The sequence below is a fragment of the Ovis aries genome, chromosome 11 (assembly GCF_016772045.2).
Source record: "Ovis aries strain OAR_USU_Benz2616 breed Rambouillet chromosome 11, ARS-UI_Ramb_v3.0, whole genome shotgun sequence".
Classification (NCBI taxonomy): Eukaryota; Metazoa; Chordata; class Mammalia; order Artiodactyla; family Bovidae; genus Ovis; species Ovis aries.
In genome coordinates this window covers 14,018,385-14,035,481 of record NC_056064.1, presented here as the reverse complement: position 1 = coordinate 14,035,481, position 17,097 = coordinate 14,018,385, and the positions used below count along the sequence as shown (strand labels likewise).

At 43.8% G+C, this 17,097-nt stretch overlaps 2 protein-coding genes across 3 annotated transcripts in view; one reads left to right on the top strand and one right to left on the bottom strand.

The window, feature by feature from the left end:
• Positions 1 to 2,842: 2,842 nt before the first annotated feature.
• On the bottom strand, positions 2,843 to 4,775 carry LOC101114032 (WAP four-disulfide core domain protein 18-like). Its single transcript, XM_042255400.1, has 3 exons — positions 4,673 to 4,775; positions 3,906 to 4,054; positions 2,843 to 3,085 (listed from the first exon to the last, which is right to left on the bottom strand). The coding sequence occupies exons 1-3, from the start codon at positions 4,755 to 4,757 to the stop codon at positions 3,038 to 3,040; spliced, it is 282 nt and encodes a 93-aa protein (XP_042111334.1). The 5' UTR covers positions 4,758 to 4,775; the 3' UTR covers positions 2,843 to 3,037.
• Positions 4,776 to 8,570: 3,795 nt separating this feature from the next.
• Positions 8,571 to 17,097, top strand: part of LOC101110524 (WAP four-disulfide core domain protein 18-like) — a 33,643-nt gene continuing 25,116 nt past the window's right edge. Inside the window, exon 1 of one of the 2 annotated variants that reach the window (XR_006061087.2) lies at positions 8,571 to 9,248. The gene's annotated coding sequence lies outside the window, so the exon portion shown is untranslated. The remainder of the gene's footprint in view (positions 9,249 to 17,097) is intronic. The other variant, XR_006061086.2, reaches the window with a different exon arrangement.

The following is a 17,097-nucleotide window of genomic DNA, read 5'->3' as shown; positions in this document are numbered from 1 at the left end:
TTGTTTAGTCACTAATTTGTATGCAATTCACAAGAGCTAAAGCAGAGGATGGGGGGAAGGTTCTGTACCAGGATAGCTCCCTAAGATCCTGCTCAATTACAGAGCATCTAGGAATTCCCAAGGTCTCCACTCAGGCTTCTCACTTAATTGTTCATTTATGCCTTGGCTGCTGCAGACACCTGATGCCTTCAAACGATAATATGTCACAAGAATTTACTGGATCCCCACGTATGTGATTGTCACTCCAGTCCCAGAAGTCCACTTTTTATAAGGGCATCATCTTGTTTTGTTTTTCACGAAGAACTAGTGTTTTACCCAGACAGTTAAATTGCTCCTCATTAAAATAAATAAATAAATAAATAAATAAATTGCTCCTCATTTCCAGGTGCATGAAAAGCATCTTGGGGATTTTTCAGGACTTCACCATTGCAGAAAAGGGGATCCCTTCCGGGGCCTGAGAGTGGACTCTTGTCCAGCACTTGGAAATGAATTGAGACATGTGCCGACAAAGCAAGAGACTTCACTGGAAAGGGGCACCCAGGTGGAGAACCGCAGGGTAAAGGAAACCAGAGAACTGCTCTGCCATGTGACTCGCAGTCTCGAGTTTTATGGTAATGGGGTTAGTTTCCAGATTGTCTCTGGCTAATCATTCCAACTCAGGGTCCTTCCTGATAGTGGAGGCATTGCTCAGCCAAGATGGATTCCAGTGAGGAGGATTTGGGGAGGCTGACAGGATATTTGGATAGGCATCTCCTCCCTCCTTTTGACCTTTTCTGAAATCTTCATGTTGGTGGCAGCTTGTTAATCCTGAGTTCCTTACCAGGCTCTCTTGTTGTAAGATAACTCGTGGCAGTGGTTACTATCTTTCCTGGCCAGGGTGGACAGTTTCAGTCAGTATTTCTCCTAACAACTTCTGCTGAGAGACTTCATACTCCAGATTCTTTCTGGGAATTAAGGCAGAGGTCTCTTTCTTCTAAAACTACTTCCTGCTGAGAGTGGGCTTAGACCTGCCAAGCAGGGTAGAAGTCTCTCTCCCCCTGATTCAAAACGAGGTATTCTGGGTCCCAAACCAGCATTCATCCTTGTAGTAACAATGATTTGGCCTGAAATTGTTGGACCTTGTCAGATACAAACCTGGTAAGCAGTCGAAATAGACAGGGTGCCAAATAGGAGGCCTAAAAGGATGATTTTAGTCGGACTCAAGAACAGAAGGCAGAATTTGGGGTGAGGACTGCAAGAGGTATAGCTTTCTTCTGATTGGCTGGTGGTGAGGTAACAGGGTGGTGCTCTAGGAATCTTGCACTCAGCCTGAAGTTATCCTCTTTCTGGTTGAAGGCCTTAGTTCCTGCAGAACTCAGAGATATTGTTATGGATGCTACTTGAGAGGGAATTGGGACCCTATCTCAAGACTGTACCACCCTTGACTGCCCCTTCCCTGTTTTTCCCTTCCCTTCCCTGATTATCGAGTGTTTGCAGCTGCCCGATGGAACTCAGAGAACTCAGAGAAAGTCACGGAGGCTGAACGAAGTGTATACCCAGCAAACAACAGGGGACACAGAAAAGACTTGTACTCTGGACCCTCAAAGAGTTCTGCTCAGTTTCAGTTCAGAGTACTGGGAGGAGATGGCTCTGGCCACCTTCTGATAAAATGGGACAGAGTTCTTCCCCAATTTGGAGAATTGACACTGGATTGGAAATATTGCTGAGTTTCAAATCTGGAATGTGAGTCTTGTATTATCTGGGCCTTATCAATTTCTATAGGGAGAAATAGAGTTTTCCCTTAGATATAAAGGCAGTTTATATCTAAGGTGAGAAAAAGGAGAAGTTTACTAAAAAGCACAAACAACTTTCTAGGGATAGCTGCACTACCTGAAGGGGAGAAACATAAGTGGAAGTTGTAGGAGGCCATCCTCCAGTATCTTTGCCAGGGAAGGTCATACTTTGACAATCAGAATGGCAGGTAAATGGTGAAATTGATTGGAAACTTTTTAGAGGTATGCTCATGAACCCCCATAAATGACCAAAGGGAAGGGTTTGGGATGAGGATGACCAGACAGTGACAGAAGATTTCAGTGCTAATATGCTTTCGTTCCTCTGCACAGACAGGTGAGGCCACATGACATTGGGCTTATGAGATGTACAAGAGCAGTGTTGGTGACAGGGAGACACAGACACGGAAGACCACATTTCACACTCATCAGGCCAACTGGAGGAATCTTGATGGAAAGAAGTGAACAGAGAACTCGATTCTTGGGAGAGATAAAGTCAGTCCCGTTCATCATTTTTGTCAGAATCTTTGGGAGACTAAGATTTAGCTTACGTCTCAGGGAAGCCTGAATGGAAGGTTACATCCTCAGAGTTTATCTCCTAACTGTATCCTAACTTCAAATCACTTTCAGATAGCAGCTGGCACTTCCCAATTCATGTCACCCACATCCCAGGGAACAGGATGACTCTCCCGGAGTTAGGCATCCTGCTAGATGTCGGTGTGCTGCCTTAGAATGGGGTATCCCCACCCTTGCTCCCGCTCCTACTCCTCTGGACTCTTGCCCTAATACAAGCTGCTGCAATCGGCCTCCTAGGTGCTATATACTCATTCATTTTGTTGTTTGACAAAATCATCTTCACAGGACGCTTGAGAAAATATTCTCGAGCCTTCTGCCCTGTCTAGAGACAGAGATGTGGAAGGAGGAAAGGAGCTAGCTGGGAGGAACTTGAGTCTGATCTGTTGGTTTTCTGAGTGCCTTATATTCATGGACCCACTGCAGAGCACACACATGGTCCTTCTAGCCAAAGAAGATCCACCAGAATGCCTAAATGGAAAGACAGACATAGCCCAAACTATGCCACAGATTTAGTTTATTTTGAACACAAGTTTTTTTAGAAAGCAGCCTCTGCACCATTTTAGATCTTTATCCCCCAGGGCTACAATTCCAGGCAAAGGAAAGAGCAAGCAATGGATATGGAAGTCTTGTTATGCGAAGCATCGAATTCGTGGATTCATAAGAAATCTTCAGGTGCTGTTCTTCAGGCATGCTCAATAACTGTCCAGTCCAGCTTTCCCACGGCCACCAGAGCCAACCTTCTAAAAATACAAATTTGATCATGACATTAACTGGGCTTAGAAACACCCAGCAGTTTACCAAACCCTTCAGCAGGAAGCTGTCTCTCCTCACTGGACTCTGGCCTGGATGACCCTCCACCATCCCCCTGAGATGCTGCAACGCTTTCCTACTACCACCACTTCCCCGTCTCCAATGGAAGATCCATACTCCTCCCACCCTCTCAACTGCCCTGCCTTCCTCCTGCTAACTTTCTGCACCCTGTATTTTTTCGCTCAATGTTCTCTACTATCTGACAACCTTCCCAATCTCTCTCCCTCTAGGCAAAGCCCATAACCCTTCTCTTTCTCCCACAGATTGTACAAGAAATCTGTGCAAAGCACTGGTCACCCTACATTTAGATTATCTATGTCTGTCTCATTTATCCAGTTGTATCTGTCTTTTTGTTTCAATTTCTGCACAATGCATGCCTGACACAGGAGATACTCAATCCCTAGGGATTCCCTTTCCCTTCCTTCCTCCTCCCGGGCTGTTCCATTTTCCAGGAAGAGTTAAATCCCTTTGGTGAGGAAGGAGATATAAAGTGAGAAAACCTTGGTTAAGAATGACCTGTGAATCTGTATCATGGATATTTGTCTCAACTGAACCCATCAGCGTTGTCCTGGGAGAGGGCTCCTCTTTTAGGACGAGGCCTCAGGTAGTGTGGCCAGCTGTCCGTCTGCCGTGTTTCGAGCCCCTTTCTCTGGGAGTTTTCCAGACTCTCCTGTGCGGTGGACATGTGAGCAAAGTCCACTGGAGAGTTGTGTGCACCCCTTGGCCAGCTCTTGACCGACTTGTACTCACTCTGAAGACAGCAGTTTTGCAGACGTGACCACACCCATTGCTGCAGCATTTCATTCCCTCAGGACAGGAATCATCTCCTGAGCACAGTTCAACACACATTCCCAGAGTACCTTTGGGCACCTCTGGGCAGAATCCAAGTTCCTGTCGTCCTGAAACACAGGATGGTGTTTGGCGTGTGGCGCAGTCGCTGAGACAGGCCTGAGGATGGACGCTGGAGGCCTGATGCCTCCATCACAGGCAGGACTGCTGCCTCTTCCCTTGCTTCCTTTGTGCTCTGGACTCCTCCCCGAGCCTCCACTGCTCCTCTCTCATGAAGCCCACAGTGGGGCCTTAGGAGAATGCTCTCCTTTCTCTGAAGGCTGCACGGTCTCAGAAGATAAGAAACCTGCACAGTCATAACCCTCTTCTTCCCACCTTATAAGAAGATTCTACAAAAGCCTCTGCTTACAGAGATCACTATCCCCTGTCTCACACATTCCGTTTGTCCCCCACCTTCCTCTGGGGTCCCATACACAAGGCACAGGTCCTAACTAGAGAGAAAGCTTACCCTTTACCCCCAATTTCTGATCAGACCCAACCCAGTCTGATAGGGAGAATGGGACACACAGGATGAGTGCTCATTTAGATCAAAGAAAATGCATCTAATCAATGCAAACTCCCCACTTTGCTAAGGGGACCAGGTTGCTTCCAGGCAAAACCACCCTCAGGTCTAACACTGGGCTCTGAGCCTTCTCTGCTGTCAGTTAGGGTCCCCTCAGCACCCTCACCTTCGACAAGAGACACCTGAGCCCAGGCGACCTCCAGCCCTATGACAATGAAAGCCAGCAGAACAAAAACGGTGCCTGTCTTCATGTTGGCCTCTGGTGTGGTGCAGGGGCAGAGCCCAGCTATAATTTATACTCACAGTGTCACCAGAAAGGAGGGTGAGGTGAGAAGCAGTAGAACAAGAAGAGTATTAAAATGTAAGCTCTCAAGGGAGTGTCCCAGGATATTCTAGTTTCCTTGTTCTATTTAACACCTGTTTTCCCAGACTAGGGAATGGCTTCTTGGATATACAAATACTAAACCAGAGAGTTTGAGAACATTTTTTAGCCTTTCTTTTATTGCTCCATCACAACTTGGCTCTGGTTTCCCCGGTGCCTTTAGGAGCCACGGTCAAAGAAAAGAATTTTCTCCATGTAACTTAGAATTTCACAGTGAGAGCTGAAATTTTGAAGCTAGGCATTGTCAGGGCCCATCTGGGGTCTCCAGCAGGTCCAGTTACGCAGGATGGTAAATGTGTGCTTTGGAGCCCCTGCTAGGCATGAGGGTGGAATCATAATGGTAGTGAGATCAGTCGTCTAAGGGGATGGATGTTGTGAGATCACAAGCTGGCTGGAGCCCTTGAGTGTTGAGAGACATGGTCTATCTTGATGATTGGTGGTCTCTGAGGCTACATTGGAGCTTGGTGCTCCATACCAAGAAGTTCCTGGAGAGAAGGCTGTGTGGGTGACCTACATGAGCAGAGTTCAGTTCAGTTCATTTCCGTTGCTCAGTCGTGTCTGACTCTTTGCGACCCCGTGAATTGCAGCACGCCAGTCCTCCCTGGCCATCACCAACTCCCAGAGTTCACTCACTCTCACGCCCATTGAGTCAGTGATGCCATCCAGCCATCTCATCCTCTGTCGTCCCCTTCTCCTCCTGCCCCAATCCCTCCCAGCATCAGACTCTTTTCCAATGAGTCAACTCTTTGCATGAGGTGGCCAAAGTACTGGAGCTTCAGCTTTAGCATCATTCCTTCCAAAAGAAATCCCAGGGTTGATCTCTTTCAGAATGGACTGGTTGGATCTCCTTGCAGTCCAAGGGACTCTCAACAGTCTTCTCCAACACCACAGCTCAAATGCATCAATTCTTCAGCTCTCAGCCTTCTTCACAGTCCAACTTTCACACCCATGCATGACCACAGGAAAAACCATAGCCTTGACTAGACAGACCTTAGTCGGCAAAGTAATGTCTCTGCTTTTGAATATGCTATCTAGGTTGCTCATAACTTTCCTTCCAAGGAGTAAGCATCTTTTAATTTCATGGCTGCAATCACCATCTGCAGTGATTTTGGAGCCCAGAAAAATAAAGTCTGACACTGTTTCCACTGTTTCCCCTTCTATTTCCCATGAAGTTATGGGACCAGATGCCATGATCTTCGTTTTCTGAATGTTGAGCTTTAAGCCAACTTTTTCACTCTCCTCTTTCACTTTCATCAGGAGGCTCTTTAGTTCCTCTTCACTTTCTGCCATAAGGGTGGTGTCATCTGCATATCTGAGGTTATTGATATTTCTCCCGGCAATCTTGATTCCAGCTTGTGTTTCTTCCAGCCCAGCGTTTCTCAGGATGTGCTCTGCATATAAGTTAAATAAGCAGGGTGACAATATACAGCCTTGATATACTCCTTTTCCTATTTGGAACCAGTCTATTGTTCCATGTCCAGTTCTAACTGTTGCTTCCTGACCTGCATACAGATTTCTCAAGAGGCAGGTCAGGTGGTCTGTATTCCCATCTCTTTCAGAATTTTCCACAGTCTATTGTGCTCCACACAGTCAAAGGCTTTGGCATAGTCAATAAAGTAGAAACAGATGTTTTTCTGGAACTCTCTTGCTTTTTCCATGATCCAGCGGATGCTGGCAATTTGATCTCTGGTTCCTCTGCCTTTTCTAAAACCAGCTTGAACCTCTGGGAGTTCACGGTTCACATATTGCTGAAGCCTGGCTTGGAGAATTTTGAGCATTACTTTGCTATCGTGTGAGATGAGTGCAATTGTGCAGTAGTTTGAGCATTCTTTGGCATTGCCTTTCTTTGGGATTGGAATGAAAACTGATCTTTCCAGTCCTGCGGCCACTGCTGAGTTTTCCAAATTTGCTGGCATATTGAGTGCAACACTTTCAGAGCATCATCTTTCAGGATTTGAAAGAGCTCAACTGGAATTCCATCACCTCCACTAGCTTTGTTCATAGTGATGCTTTCTAAGGCCCACTTGACTTCACATTCCAGGATGTCTGGCTCTAGGTGAGTGATCACACCATCGTGATTACCCGGGTCATGAAGATCTTTTTTGTACAGTTCTTCTGTGTATTCTTGCCACCTCTTCTTAATATCTTCTGCTTCTGTTGGGTCCATACCATTTCTGTCCTTTATTGAGCCCATCTTTGCATGAAATGTTCCTTTGGTATCTCTAATTTTCTTGAAGAGATCCCTAGTCTTTCCCATTCTGTTGTTTCCCTCTATTTCTTTGCATTGATCGCTGAGGAAAGCTTTCTTATCTCTCCTTGCTATTCTATGGAACTCTGCATTCAGATGCTTATATCTTTCCTTTTCTCCTTTGCTTTTTGCCTCTCTTCTTTTCACAGCTATTTGTAAGGCCTCCTCAGACAGCCATTTTGCTTTTTTGCATTTCTTTTCCATGGGGATTGTCTTGATCCCTGTCTCCTGTACAATGTCACAAACCTCCGTCCATAGTTCATCAGGCACTCTGTCTATCAGATCTAGTCCCTTAAATCTATTTCTCACTTCCACTGTGTAATCATAAGGGATTTTATTTAGGTCATACCTGAATGGTCTAGTGGTTTTCCCTACTTTCTTCAGTTTAAGTCTGAATTTGGCAATAAGGAGTTCATGATCTGAGCCACAGTCAGCTCCTGGTCTTAATTTCGCTGACTGTATAGAGCTTCTCCATCTTTGGCTGCAAAGAATATAATCAATCTGATTTTGGTGTTGACCATCTGGTGATGTCCATGTGTAGAGTCTTCTCTTGTGTTGTTGGAAGAGGGTGTTTGCTATGACCAGTGCGTTCTCTTGGCAAAACTCTGTTAGTCTTTGCCCTGCTTCATTATGTATTTCAAGGCCAAATTTGCCTGTTACTCCAGGTGTTTCTTGACTTCCTACTTTTGCATTCCAGTCCCCTATAAGGAAAAGGACACTTTTTTGGGTGTTAGTTCTAAAAGGTCTTATAGGTCTTCATAGAATCGTTCAACTTCAGCTTCTTCAGTGTTACTGGTTGGGGCATAGAATTGGATTACTGTGATATTGAATGGTTTGCCTTGGAGACAAACAGAGATCATTCTGTCGTTTTTGAGATTGCATCCAAGTACTGCATTTTGGACTCTTTTGTTGACCATGATGACTACTCTATTTCTTCTAAGGGATTCCTGCCCGCAGTAGTAGATATAATGGTCATCTGAGTTAAATTCACCCATTCCAGTCCATTTAGGTTAGCTGATTCCTAGAATGTTGACGTTCACTCTTGCCATCTTCCAATTTGCCTTGATTCATGGACCTAACATTCCAGGTTCCTATGCAATATTACTCTTTACAGCATTGGACCTTGCTCCTATCACCAGTCACACCGACAACTGGGTGTTGTTTTTGCTTTGGCTCCATCCCTTCATTCTTTCTGGAGTTATTTCTCCACTGATCTCCAGTAGCATGTTGGGCACCTACTGACCTGGGGAGTTCCTCTTTCAATATCCTATCATTTTGCCTTTTCATACTGTTCATGGGGTTCTCAAGGCAAGAATACTGAAGTGGTTTGCCATTCCCTTCTCCAGTGGAACACATTCTGTCAGACCTCTCCACCATGACCCGCCCATCTTGGGTGGCCCCATATGGCATGGCTTAGTTTCACTGAGTTAGACAAGGCTGTGGTCCATGTGATTAGATTGACTAGTTTTCTGTGAGTACGGTTTCAGTGTGTCTGCCCTCTGATGCCCTCTCGCAACACCTACCGTCTTACTTGGGTTTCTCTTACCTTAGATGTGGGGTATCTCTTCACAGCTGCTCCAGCAAAGCTCAGCTGCTGCTCTTTACTTTGAACGAGGGGTATCTCCTCACAGCCACCCCTCCTGACCTTGAACGTGGAGTAGCTCCTCTCGGCCCTCCTGCACCCACGCAGCCACTGCTCCTTGGACATGGGGTTGCTCCTCCCGACTTAAGGAGAGTCAAAAACAATTCACAGCAGCAGAGGTGCCAGCAGCCAGATTGTGGCTGTGAGCTGAACTTGGCTCTGTCCTCTGCTACCTGCCTTATATTGTTTCTTACTCTGTTCCTAAACCTGATTCACCAGTCTGTTTTTTCTATGAGCTGTGTAATAACAAAATTCCTGTTGTCTCAACTTAGTCAGAATTGACTTCTTTTGTCTGTATCTAAAAGGGCTTAATGTGGGTGGAAACTGGTGTCAGGAGTGGATACAGGGCAACTATGCTCAGGGAAATGGCAGGAATGTGGGTTTCATGAATTGATCTAGTTAGAAGCCAAAGGCAACGAGAATGTTGTTAGTCTCCTAGGATGGAAATCTGGCATTCGACGGTGAAACAGGTAATAACCTCCTAGATTAAATATTTCTAGGCATTTTATTCTTTTGGAGGCTATTGTAGATGAAATTGTTTGCTTAGTTTCTTTTATGGATTTTTTATTGCTGATGAATTGCGTTGTGTACTGACCTGACCTTCACTGAATTTATTTTTTGCCTCTTGTAGAATTTTTGTAAATTCTTTGTAATTTTCTGTGTATAGAATATTGTCATCTTCAAATAGAGGTAGTTTTACTTCTTTTTTTTCCCACAACTTTCATGCCTTTTATTTCTTTTTCTTGCATGATTTCCGTGTCTAGAAGCTCCAGTTGAATAGCAACAGTGAAAGCAGGAAGCTTTGTCTTTTTCCTGGTCTTAGAAAGAAAGCTTTTAGTCTTTTATGATGTTAGCTATGAATTTTTCATGAATTCCATCTATTGTATTGAGAAAATTCACTTCTATTCCTAGTTTTCTTAGTATTTTGATCACTAAAGAGTGTTAGGTTTTGTCAAACCCTCTTTGTGCATCAGTTTAGATGATGATGTGTCTTTTTCTTTATTTATTCTGTTAATGTCGTGCATTACATTTATTGATTTTCACCAGCAATGCCTCCTTAAGAAAAATCCTACTAGGTCATGATGTATAATCCTTTTACTATGCTATTGAAATCACTTGGCTAGTATTTTTTTTTTTTTTTTAGGATTTTTGCATTTATTTTTATAAGGGATATTGGCCTTTAATTTTCTTTTCTTGTAATGTCTTTATCTGGCTTTGATATTAGCATAATATTGACTTCATAGAATGAGTTAGGAAGTGTTTCTTCTATTTTCTGGAAGACTCTAAGAATTGTTAAGAATTTTTATTTTTTTGCATTGCAGCTAGATAATATAGTTTATAATATCAGGAATAAGTTTTTAATTTCTTTGTGGCCTAGTACTTGTTTGATTTTTGTGAATGTCCTATAAACACTAAAAGAGAAAAAGAAATTGTCTTCTCTGTTGCTGAGTGTAAAGTTGTCTATTATCTACTAGTTTGAATTTGTTAATCTTTATGATTTACTTTATCTTTATTTTTCATTATTTTTCTCTGTATTATTCATTAATTTCTGAGAGGGATTTGATAAGATGTCCAACTAAAATAATTTATTCATGTATTTCTTTTACTTTTATCAGTTATTTCTTTGTATGTATGTCAAGTAATAATTTTAGGAGTATGTTCCTGTGTTCACAATCATCTTCCTAATTTATCATTCCTTTTAACATTAAATAATATCCTTTTCCCTTTACATATTTGATATTAAATTATTTATGCTAAATATCAGCATTCTTTTAGTTCATATTTGTCCAGTAAAATTTCCATCTCTATAAGAAATACTATTAGACCTTTTCCATGTGCTTCTTAAAGTAATATTTTGCTTGACTTAAACTCATTTTATTCAGTTTGAGAGGTCTTCTGTGTCGGGACCAGCCCAACAACGAAGCAACCCAAGGGAGCAGTGCCATGGAAGAATAAGGAAAAATAAGACTCATTCCAGGCAAAAGCCCAGATCCTAATCCTTGCATGCCTTTTATTGCTAATGTCTACTTCCTTGTGCTCTAGAGATACCTGTTTTTTTACACCCTCAGATCAGGGATAAAGATATACAATGCACAGTCCTCAAAGTCAAACCTTCAGGCCATTCATGATTGTGTTTAGCCCGTCAGCTAGTGACAACCTTTCTCAGCAAAACTCCCTCAAGGCTCTGGTTACAGAACAGTCACTAATGGTTTTCCGTCAGTCACATCAGTACTTCAACATTTTGTTTGCAAGATGTTTTTCCATGATGTACTTTTTACTGCTCCCAGCCCTTCGCCTGGGGGTGATGAGAAAGCCGTTCTTATTTTTCAAAGAAGCCCTGTTAATTATAGAACAGGCCTGTGCATAGCATATTCCCTACATTCTGATCAGTAAGTTTAACCTATTTATGTTTATGGCCCTAACTGTTAAACTAGGATTTATCCTGTCACCATATTTCATGTTTCTTATTTATCATACTTTCTTTTGCTTTTTTTTGTTTGTTTGTTATTCTTTAATCCTTCCATTCAGTTCAGTTCAGTCACTCAGTTGAGTCCAACTCTTTGCAACCCCATGAATCTCAGCACGCCAGGCCTCCCTGTCCATCACCAACTCCTAGAGTTCACTCAGACTCACGTCCATCGAGTCAGTCATGCCATCCAGCCATCTCATCCTCTGTCGTCCCCTTCTCCTCCTGCCCCCAATCCCTCCCAGTATCAGACTCTTTTCCAATGAGTCAGCTCTTTGCATGAGGTGACCAAACTACTGGAGTTTCAGCTTTAGCATCATTCCTTCCAAAGAAATCCCAGGGCTGATCTCCTTCAGAATGGACTGGTTGGATCTCCTTGCAGTCCAAGGGACTCTCAAGAGTCTTCTCCAACACCACAGTTCAAAAGCAGCAATTCTTCGGCACTCAGCCTTCTTCACAGTCCAACTCTCACATCCATGTATGGCTACTGGAAAAACCATAGCCTTGACTAGACGGACCTTTGTTGGCAAAGTAATGTCTCTGCTTTTGAATATGCTATCTAGGTTGCTCATAACTTTCCTTCCAAGGAGTAAGCGACTTTTAATTTCATGGATGCAATCACCATCTGCAGTGATTTTGGAGCCCCCAAAAATAAAGTCTGACACTGTTTCCACTGTTTCCCCATCTATTTGCCATGAAATGATGGGACCGGATGCCATGATCTTCGTTTTCTGAATGTTGAGCTTTAAGCCAACTTTTTCGCTTTCCTCTTTCACTTTCATCAAGAGGCTTTTTAGTTCCTCTTCACTTTCTGCCATAAAGGTGGTGTCATCTGCATATCTGAGGTTATTGATATTTCTCCCGGCAATCTTGATTCCAGCTTGTGCTTCTTCCAGTCCAGCATTTCTCATGATGTATTCTGCATATAAGTTAAATAAGCTGGGTGACAATATACAGCCTTGATGTACTCCTTTACCTATTTGGAACCAGTCTGTTGTTCCATGTCCAGTTCTAACTGTTGCTTCCTGACCTGCATATAGGTTTCCCAAGAGGCAGGTCAGGCAGCCTGGTATTCCCATCTCTTTCAGAATTTTCCACAGTGTATTGTGATCAACACAGTCAAAGGCTCTGGCATAGTCAATAAAGTAGAAATAGATGTTTTTCTGGAACTCTCTTGGTTTTCCCATGATCCAGCGGATGCTGGCAATTTGATCTCTGGTTCCTCTGCCTTTTCTAAAACCAGCTTGAACATGTGGAAGTTCACGGTTCACGTATTGCTGAAGCCTGCCTTGGAGAATTTTGAGTATTACTTACTAGCATGTGAGATGAGTGCAATTGTGCGGTAGTTTGAGCATTCTTTGGCATTGCCTTTCTTTGGGATTGGAATGAAAACTGACCTTTTCCAGTCCTGTGGCCACTGCTGAGTTTTCCAAATTTGCTGGCACATTGAGTGCAACACTTTCACAGCATCATCTTTCAGGATTTGAAAGAGCTCAACTGGAATTCCATCACCTCCACTGGCTTTGTTCGTAGTTTGTTCGTAAGGCCCGCTTGACTTCACATTCCAGGATGTCTGGCTCTAGGTGAATGATCACACCATTGTGATTATCTTGGTTGTGAAGATCTTTTTTGTACAGTTCTTCTGTGTTGACTTTTTAAGCATTATTAATGTTTGCACCTTTTCCAGAACAAGGGCATTCATTACCTTAGCTTGCCCTCATTTCTCTGTGTGCTTGTACCCCCAACCCCATCCTACTCAATAGCCATGTAGATAACATACAGAATTTTAGTTCTGGATTTTATGCTTGTACTTTTAAAAAATTTCCATTTATTAGTAAGCTTTAAACTCATTGCAGATGGTGATTGCAGCCATGAAATTAAAAGACACTTACTCCTGGAAGGAAAGTTATGACCAACCTAGATAGCATATTCAAAGCAGAGGCATTACTTTGCCAACAAAGGTCCATCTAGTCAAGGCTATGGTTTTTCCAGTGGTCATGCATGGATGTGAGAGTTGGACTGTGAAGAAGGCTAAGCGCCAAAGAATTGATGCTTTTGAACTGTGGTGTTGGAGAAGACTCTTGAGAGTCCCTTAGACTGCAAGGAGATCCAACCAGTCCATTCTAAAAGAGATCAGCCCTGGGATTTCTTTGGAAGGAATGATGCTAAAGCTGAAGCTCCAGTACTTTGGCCACCTCATGTGAAGAGTTGACTCATTGGAAAAGACTCTGATGCTGGAAGGGATTGGGGGCAGGAGGAGAAGGGGACGACAGAGGATGAGATGGCTGGATGGCATCACGGACTTGATGGACGTGAATCTGAGTGAACTCCGGGAGTTGGTGACGGACAGGGAGGCCTGGCGTGTTGCGATTCATAGAGTCACAGAGTCAGACACAGCTGAGCGACTGAACTGAAACTCACCCTTACTCCCCATAAATCTGAATCATCCTTCCGACTTTTTCTCCTTTCCTTGTTGAAATATTTACTGCAAGAGTGTTTTCAAAAAAGGACTTTTTAGCCTCAGATGCCTGAAGATTATCTTAATTTTGTTCTCACATTTAAGTGATCACTTACCTGGATATAATATTCTATCCATAAATATTTTCTTTATGCTTTGAGAATATATTTTCATTATCTTGATGGTTAGAATTGCTGCTGAGAATTCTGAACTTCATCTGATTGTTTCATAGGCAGTCGTGGTTTTCTCTCTGAAACTTTTAGAACTTACTCTTTATTTTTTTTTTATCATTGTTGTATTTCTCTATGTGTGTCCATGTGTGACTATTTGTTTTTCATTAATTTATTCTATTGACACTTTATGGACCACCGACCTAAGAAAGATGTACAACTTGAGAGTTGTGAGTTAGGTTTTATTTGGGACAAAATGAGGACTGCAGCCTGGGAGACAGCACGTCAGACAGCTCTGAGAAACTGCTGCAGGGAAGTAGAGGGGGAATCAATATATATGATTTTGGCGAAGGGGGCGTTCATGCAATCAAGCACTTACCTCACATAAAGCTTTCTGCTGGTCATCAGGGGCTGATGTCACCATAAAGGGTGAGGAAATGCAAGGATTGAAATCATAAAATCCTGTTCCTGAAAATATCTAATTATCTAAAGAGCCGTTCCACCAGTTTTCCTGGAGTACAAAGTGCCTCATTCCTGTGCTCCACCCTGAACTCCCTTCAGGGCGTGTCGAAGATCAACAGCTGCAGCAGTGTGGGATTCAGTCCTGCAAGAGGCAGATGGCAAATGCCCTTGAGCATGTGCATATGTGTGCTGTCATGCCCAGCTGTTTGCCACCCCAAGAACCGTAGCCTGCCAGGTTCTTCTGTCTGTGGACTTTTCTAGGCAAGAATATTGGAGTGGGTTGCTATTTTCTACTCTAGGGGATCTTCCAGACCTAAGGGTCAAATCCGTGTCTCTTGAGTCTCCTGCATTGGCAGGCAGGCACTTTACCACCTGGGCTGGTTTGTAGTTGACAGGACCTTCAAACTATCTTTGGGGGCTCAGCATTATTCTCATCCCCTCATCTCCACCCAAATCCTTTTTCACCCCAAATCCCAGACCTTAAAATGGAAAACCTGTGCTTTTGGAACTAGTATGCAGACTCACAAGGAAATCCTGCTGAGGAACTCAGTTGATTTGCTTCTCTAAGCTGAGTCCACCCTCCCTCAAGGCCAGTGAGTCTGGGTTCATAATTGATTGCTTGAGTGAGTGACTGAAAGTTCACTCAGTCCTGTCTGACTCTTTGTGACCTCACGGACTAGTCTGTCCATGGAATTCTCCAGGCCAGAATACTGGAGCGGGTAGCCGTTCTCTTCTCCAGGAGATCTTTCCAACCCAGGTATCGAATGCAGGTCTCCCGCATTGCAGGCGGATTCTTTACCAGCTGAGTTTCCAGGGAAGCCCAACTGATTGCCAATTACAAACTGGCACTTGCCAAGAGCATTGCCAGTGACTGAACAACAGCAACAAGGGCATTTGCCATCTGCCTCTGCCTCTGAGGAGGTGGAACCCTGCGCTGCTGCAGCTGCTGACCCTCCATACCCGCTGAGGAAGTTCAGGGTGGAGTGAGGCACTCTGTGCTCCAGGGAATCTGGTGGAACAAGTCTTTAGGTAGAGTTAGATATTTTCAGGAATTGATTTCATGATCCCAACATTTGCATCTTTTCATATCTAAGTTGCCGGGAGCCAGCACGAGCAGTCTCCCCCGTGCCAAAGGTCATGAGGTTAAGGGGTCAGACAGGCAAAGGCTAGTCGGGCCTTAAGGGAGCCTCGCTGAGTTTTCTTGAGCATCTACCCAAAACAAACCAGAGTCTGCCTGCCTTACTGCATTATGCTTTCCACCTACTCTTCTGACATTACAGAGGTGGGGGTGGGGCTATCCCCCGACCACCTTTCTCTGGAGAAACTTAACTTAGAGCTCCAGTTAACAGTCTCCTGCATATAAAAGGAGTGTTTCAGCTCAAACCCCTCTGATGGCTCTCTAACTTGCCTTACCACGCATGTGATTGTTTACAGCCCCTCAACTGCGAGAGGCAAGGGAAGTCTAAAACATAGAGCCTTTCAAAGAGTTAAAAAGTTAGAGTAGTGCTGGTGTGAGATTTCACTGTTGAGCTAATGCTTGTTGCTAAGTTCCCATATCTCTTATCCACTGTGCACCTGGGAGTGCGTTAGTTAACATAGTTAGAATGTAAGAAAAACAAGTGTAGCCTTGAAACTAACCACATCAGACTTTTGAGCTAATTGGTTCTTTCTTTGTTGTAACTGGCCTCGTTGCTTCATGAAAATGTAACTTTGTTTAATACTTTCTGAGGCTGACATAGATTAGAAATATAAAGAAAAAACACTTCAAGGGAAAATAAGTTTTCTGGCTGAGCAGCCTTTATCAAAAGAGGGTCTTAAAATGTTTCACAGGCCTCCAAGGCCAGAAGATAAGGTACACAACATCATTTGTGGGAAAGGTATAAAGTCCTTTAAAAAATAAAGTTATTGGGCCTCGCTCACCGAAACAGCTTGGTCTCCCTGCGTCAATCATTCTCTCCTCCTCTTACTCTCTCTTTCAGGCTAGTTCCCATCTGGAGTACAGAGGTCTGCCGTGTCTACTTTTTTGCCTGGGTTTCTAAGACCTGAATGGGAAGGCGCCCTGCGCCTTCACTCCCTCGGGAGACCAGGAGGGCACCTGTGGCCTTACGTAGATGGTGCAAGTCTCTTGTCTTGAGACTTTATTGATTTTCTGTATAAACCAATGAACATCAGCCTCTTTCCTTCTCTCCTCTATTTTCTTATCTACAACATTCTTTCCTTATCTATCTCTCTCTAAATCAATCACCGACTCCGTCCACCCTTCGAATTCCCTGGATCCACCGGAGCTGGACCCTGGCACTAAGTGAAGTGAAGTCGGTCAGTTGTGTCCGACTCTTTGTGACCCCATGGACTGTAGTCTATCAGGCTCCTCCATCCATGGGATTTTCCAGGCAATAGTACTGGAGTGGGTTGCCATTTCCTTCTCCAGGGGATCTTCCCAACCCTGGGATCGTCTCCCTCGTTGTAGACAGATGCTTTACCGTCTGAGCCCCCTAGAAAAGGAGTAAATCCCTTCATGATGACATCAGCTCCTCATGACCAGCAGAAAACCTTTTGTAGAGTTGAGTGCTTAATTGCGCTGAACTCAGCCCCCTTCACCAAAATCATATATATTGACCTTCCCCCACTGTCTCTTTGGAGCAGTTTCTCAGAGCTGTCTGAGGTGCCATCTCCTGGGCTGCAGTCCTCATTCCGTCCCAAATAAAACCTAACTCGAAACTCTCACACTGTGCATCTTTTTAGTTGACACAGGGAAATGAGTG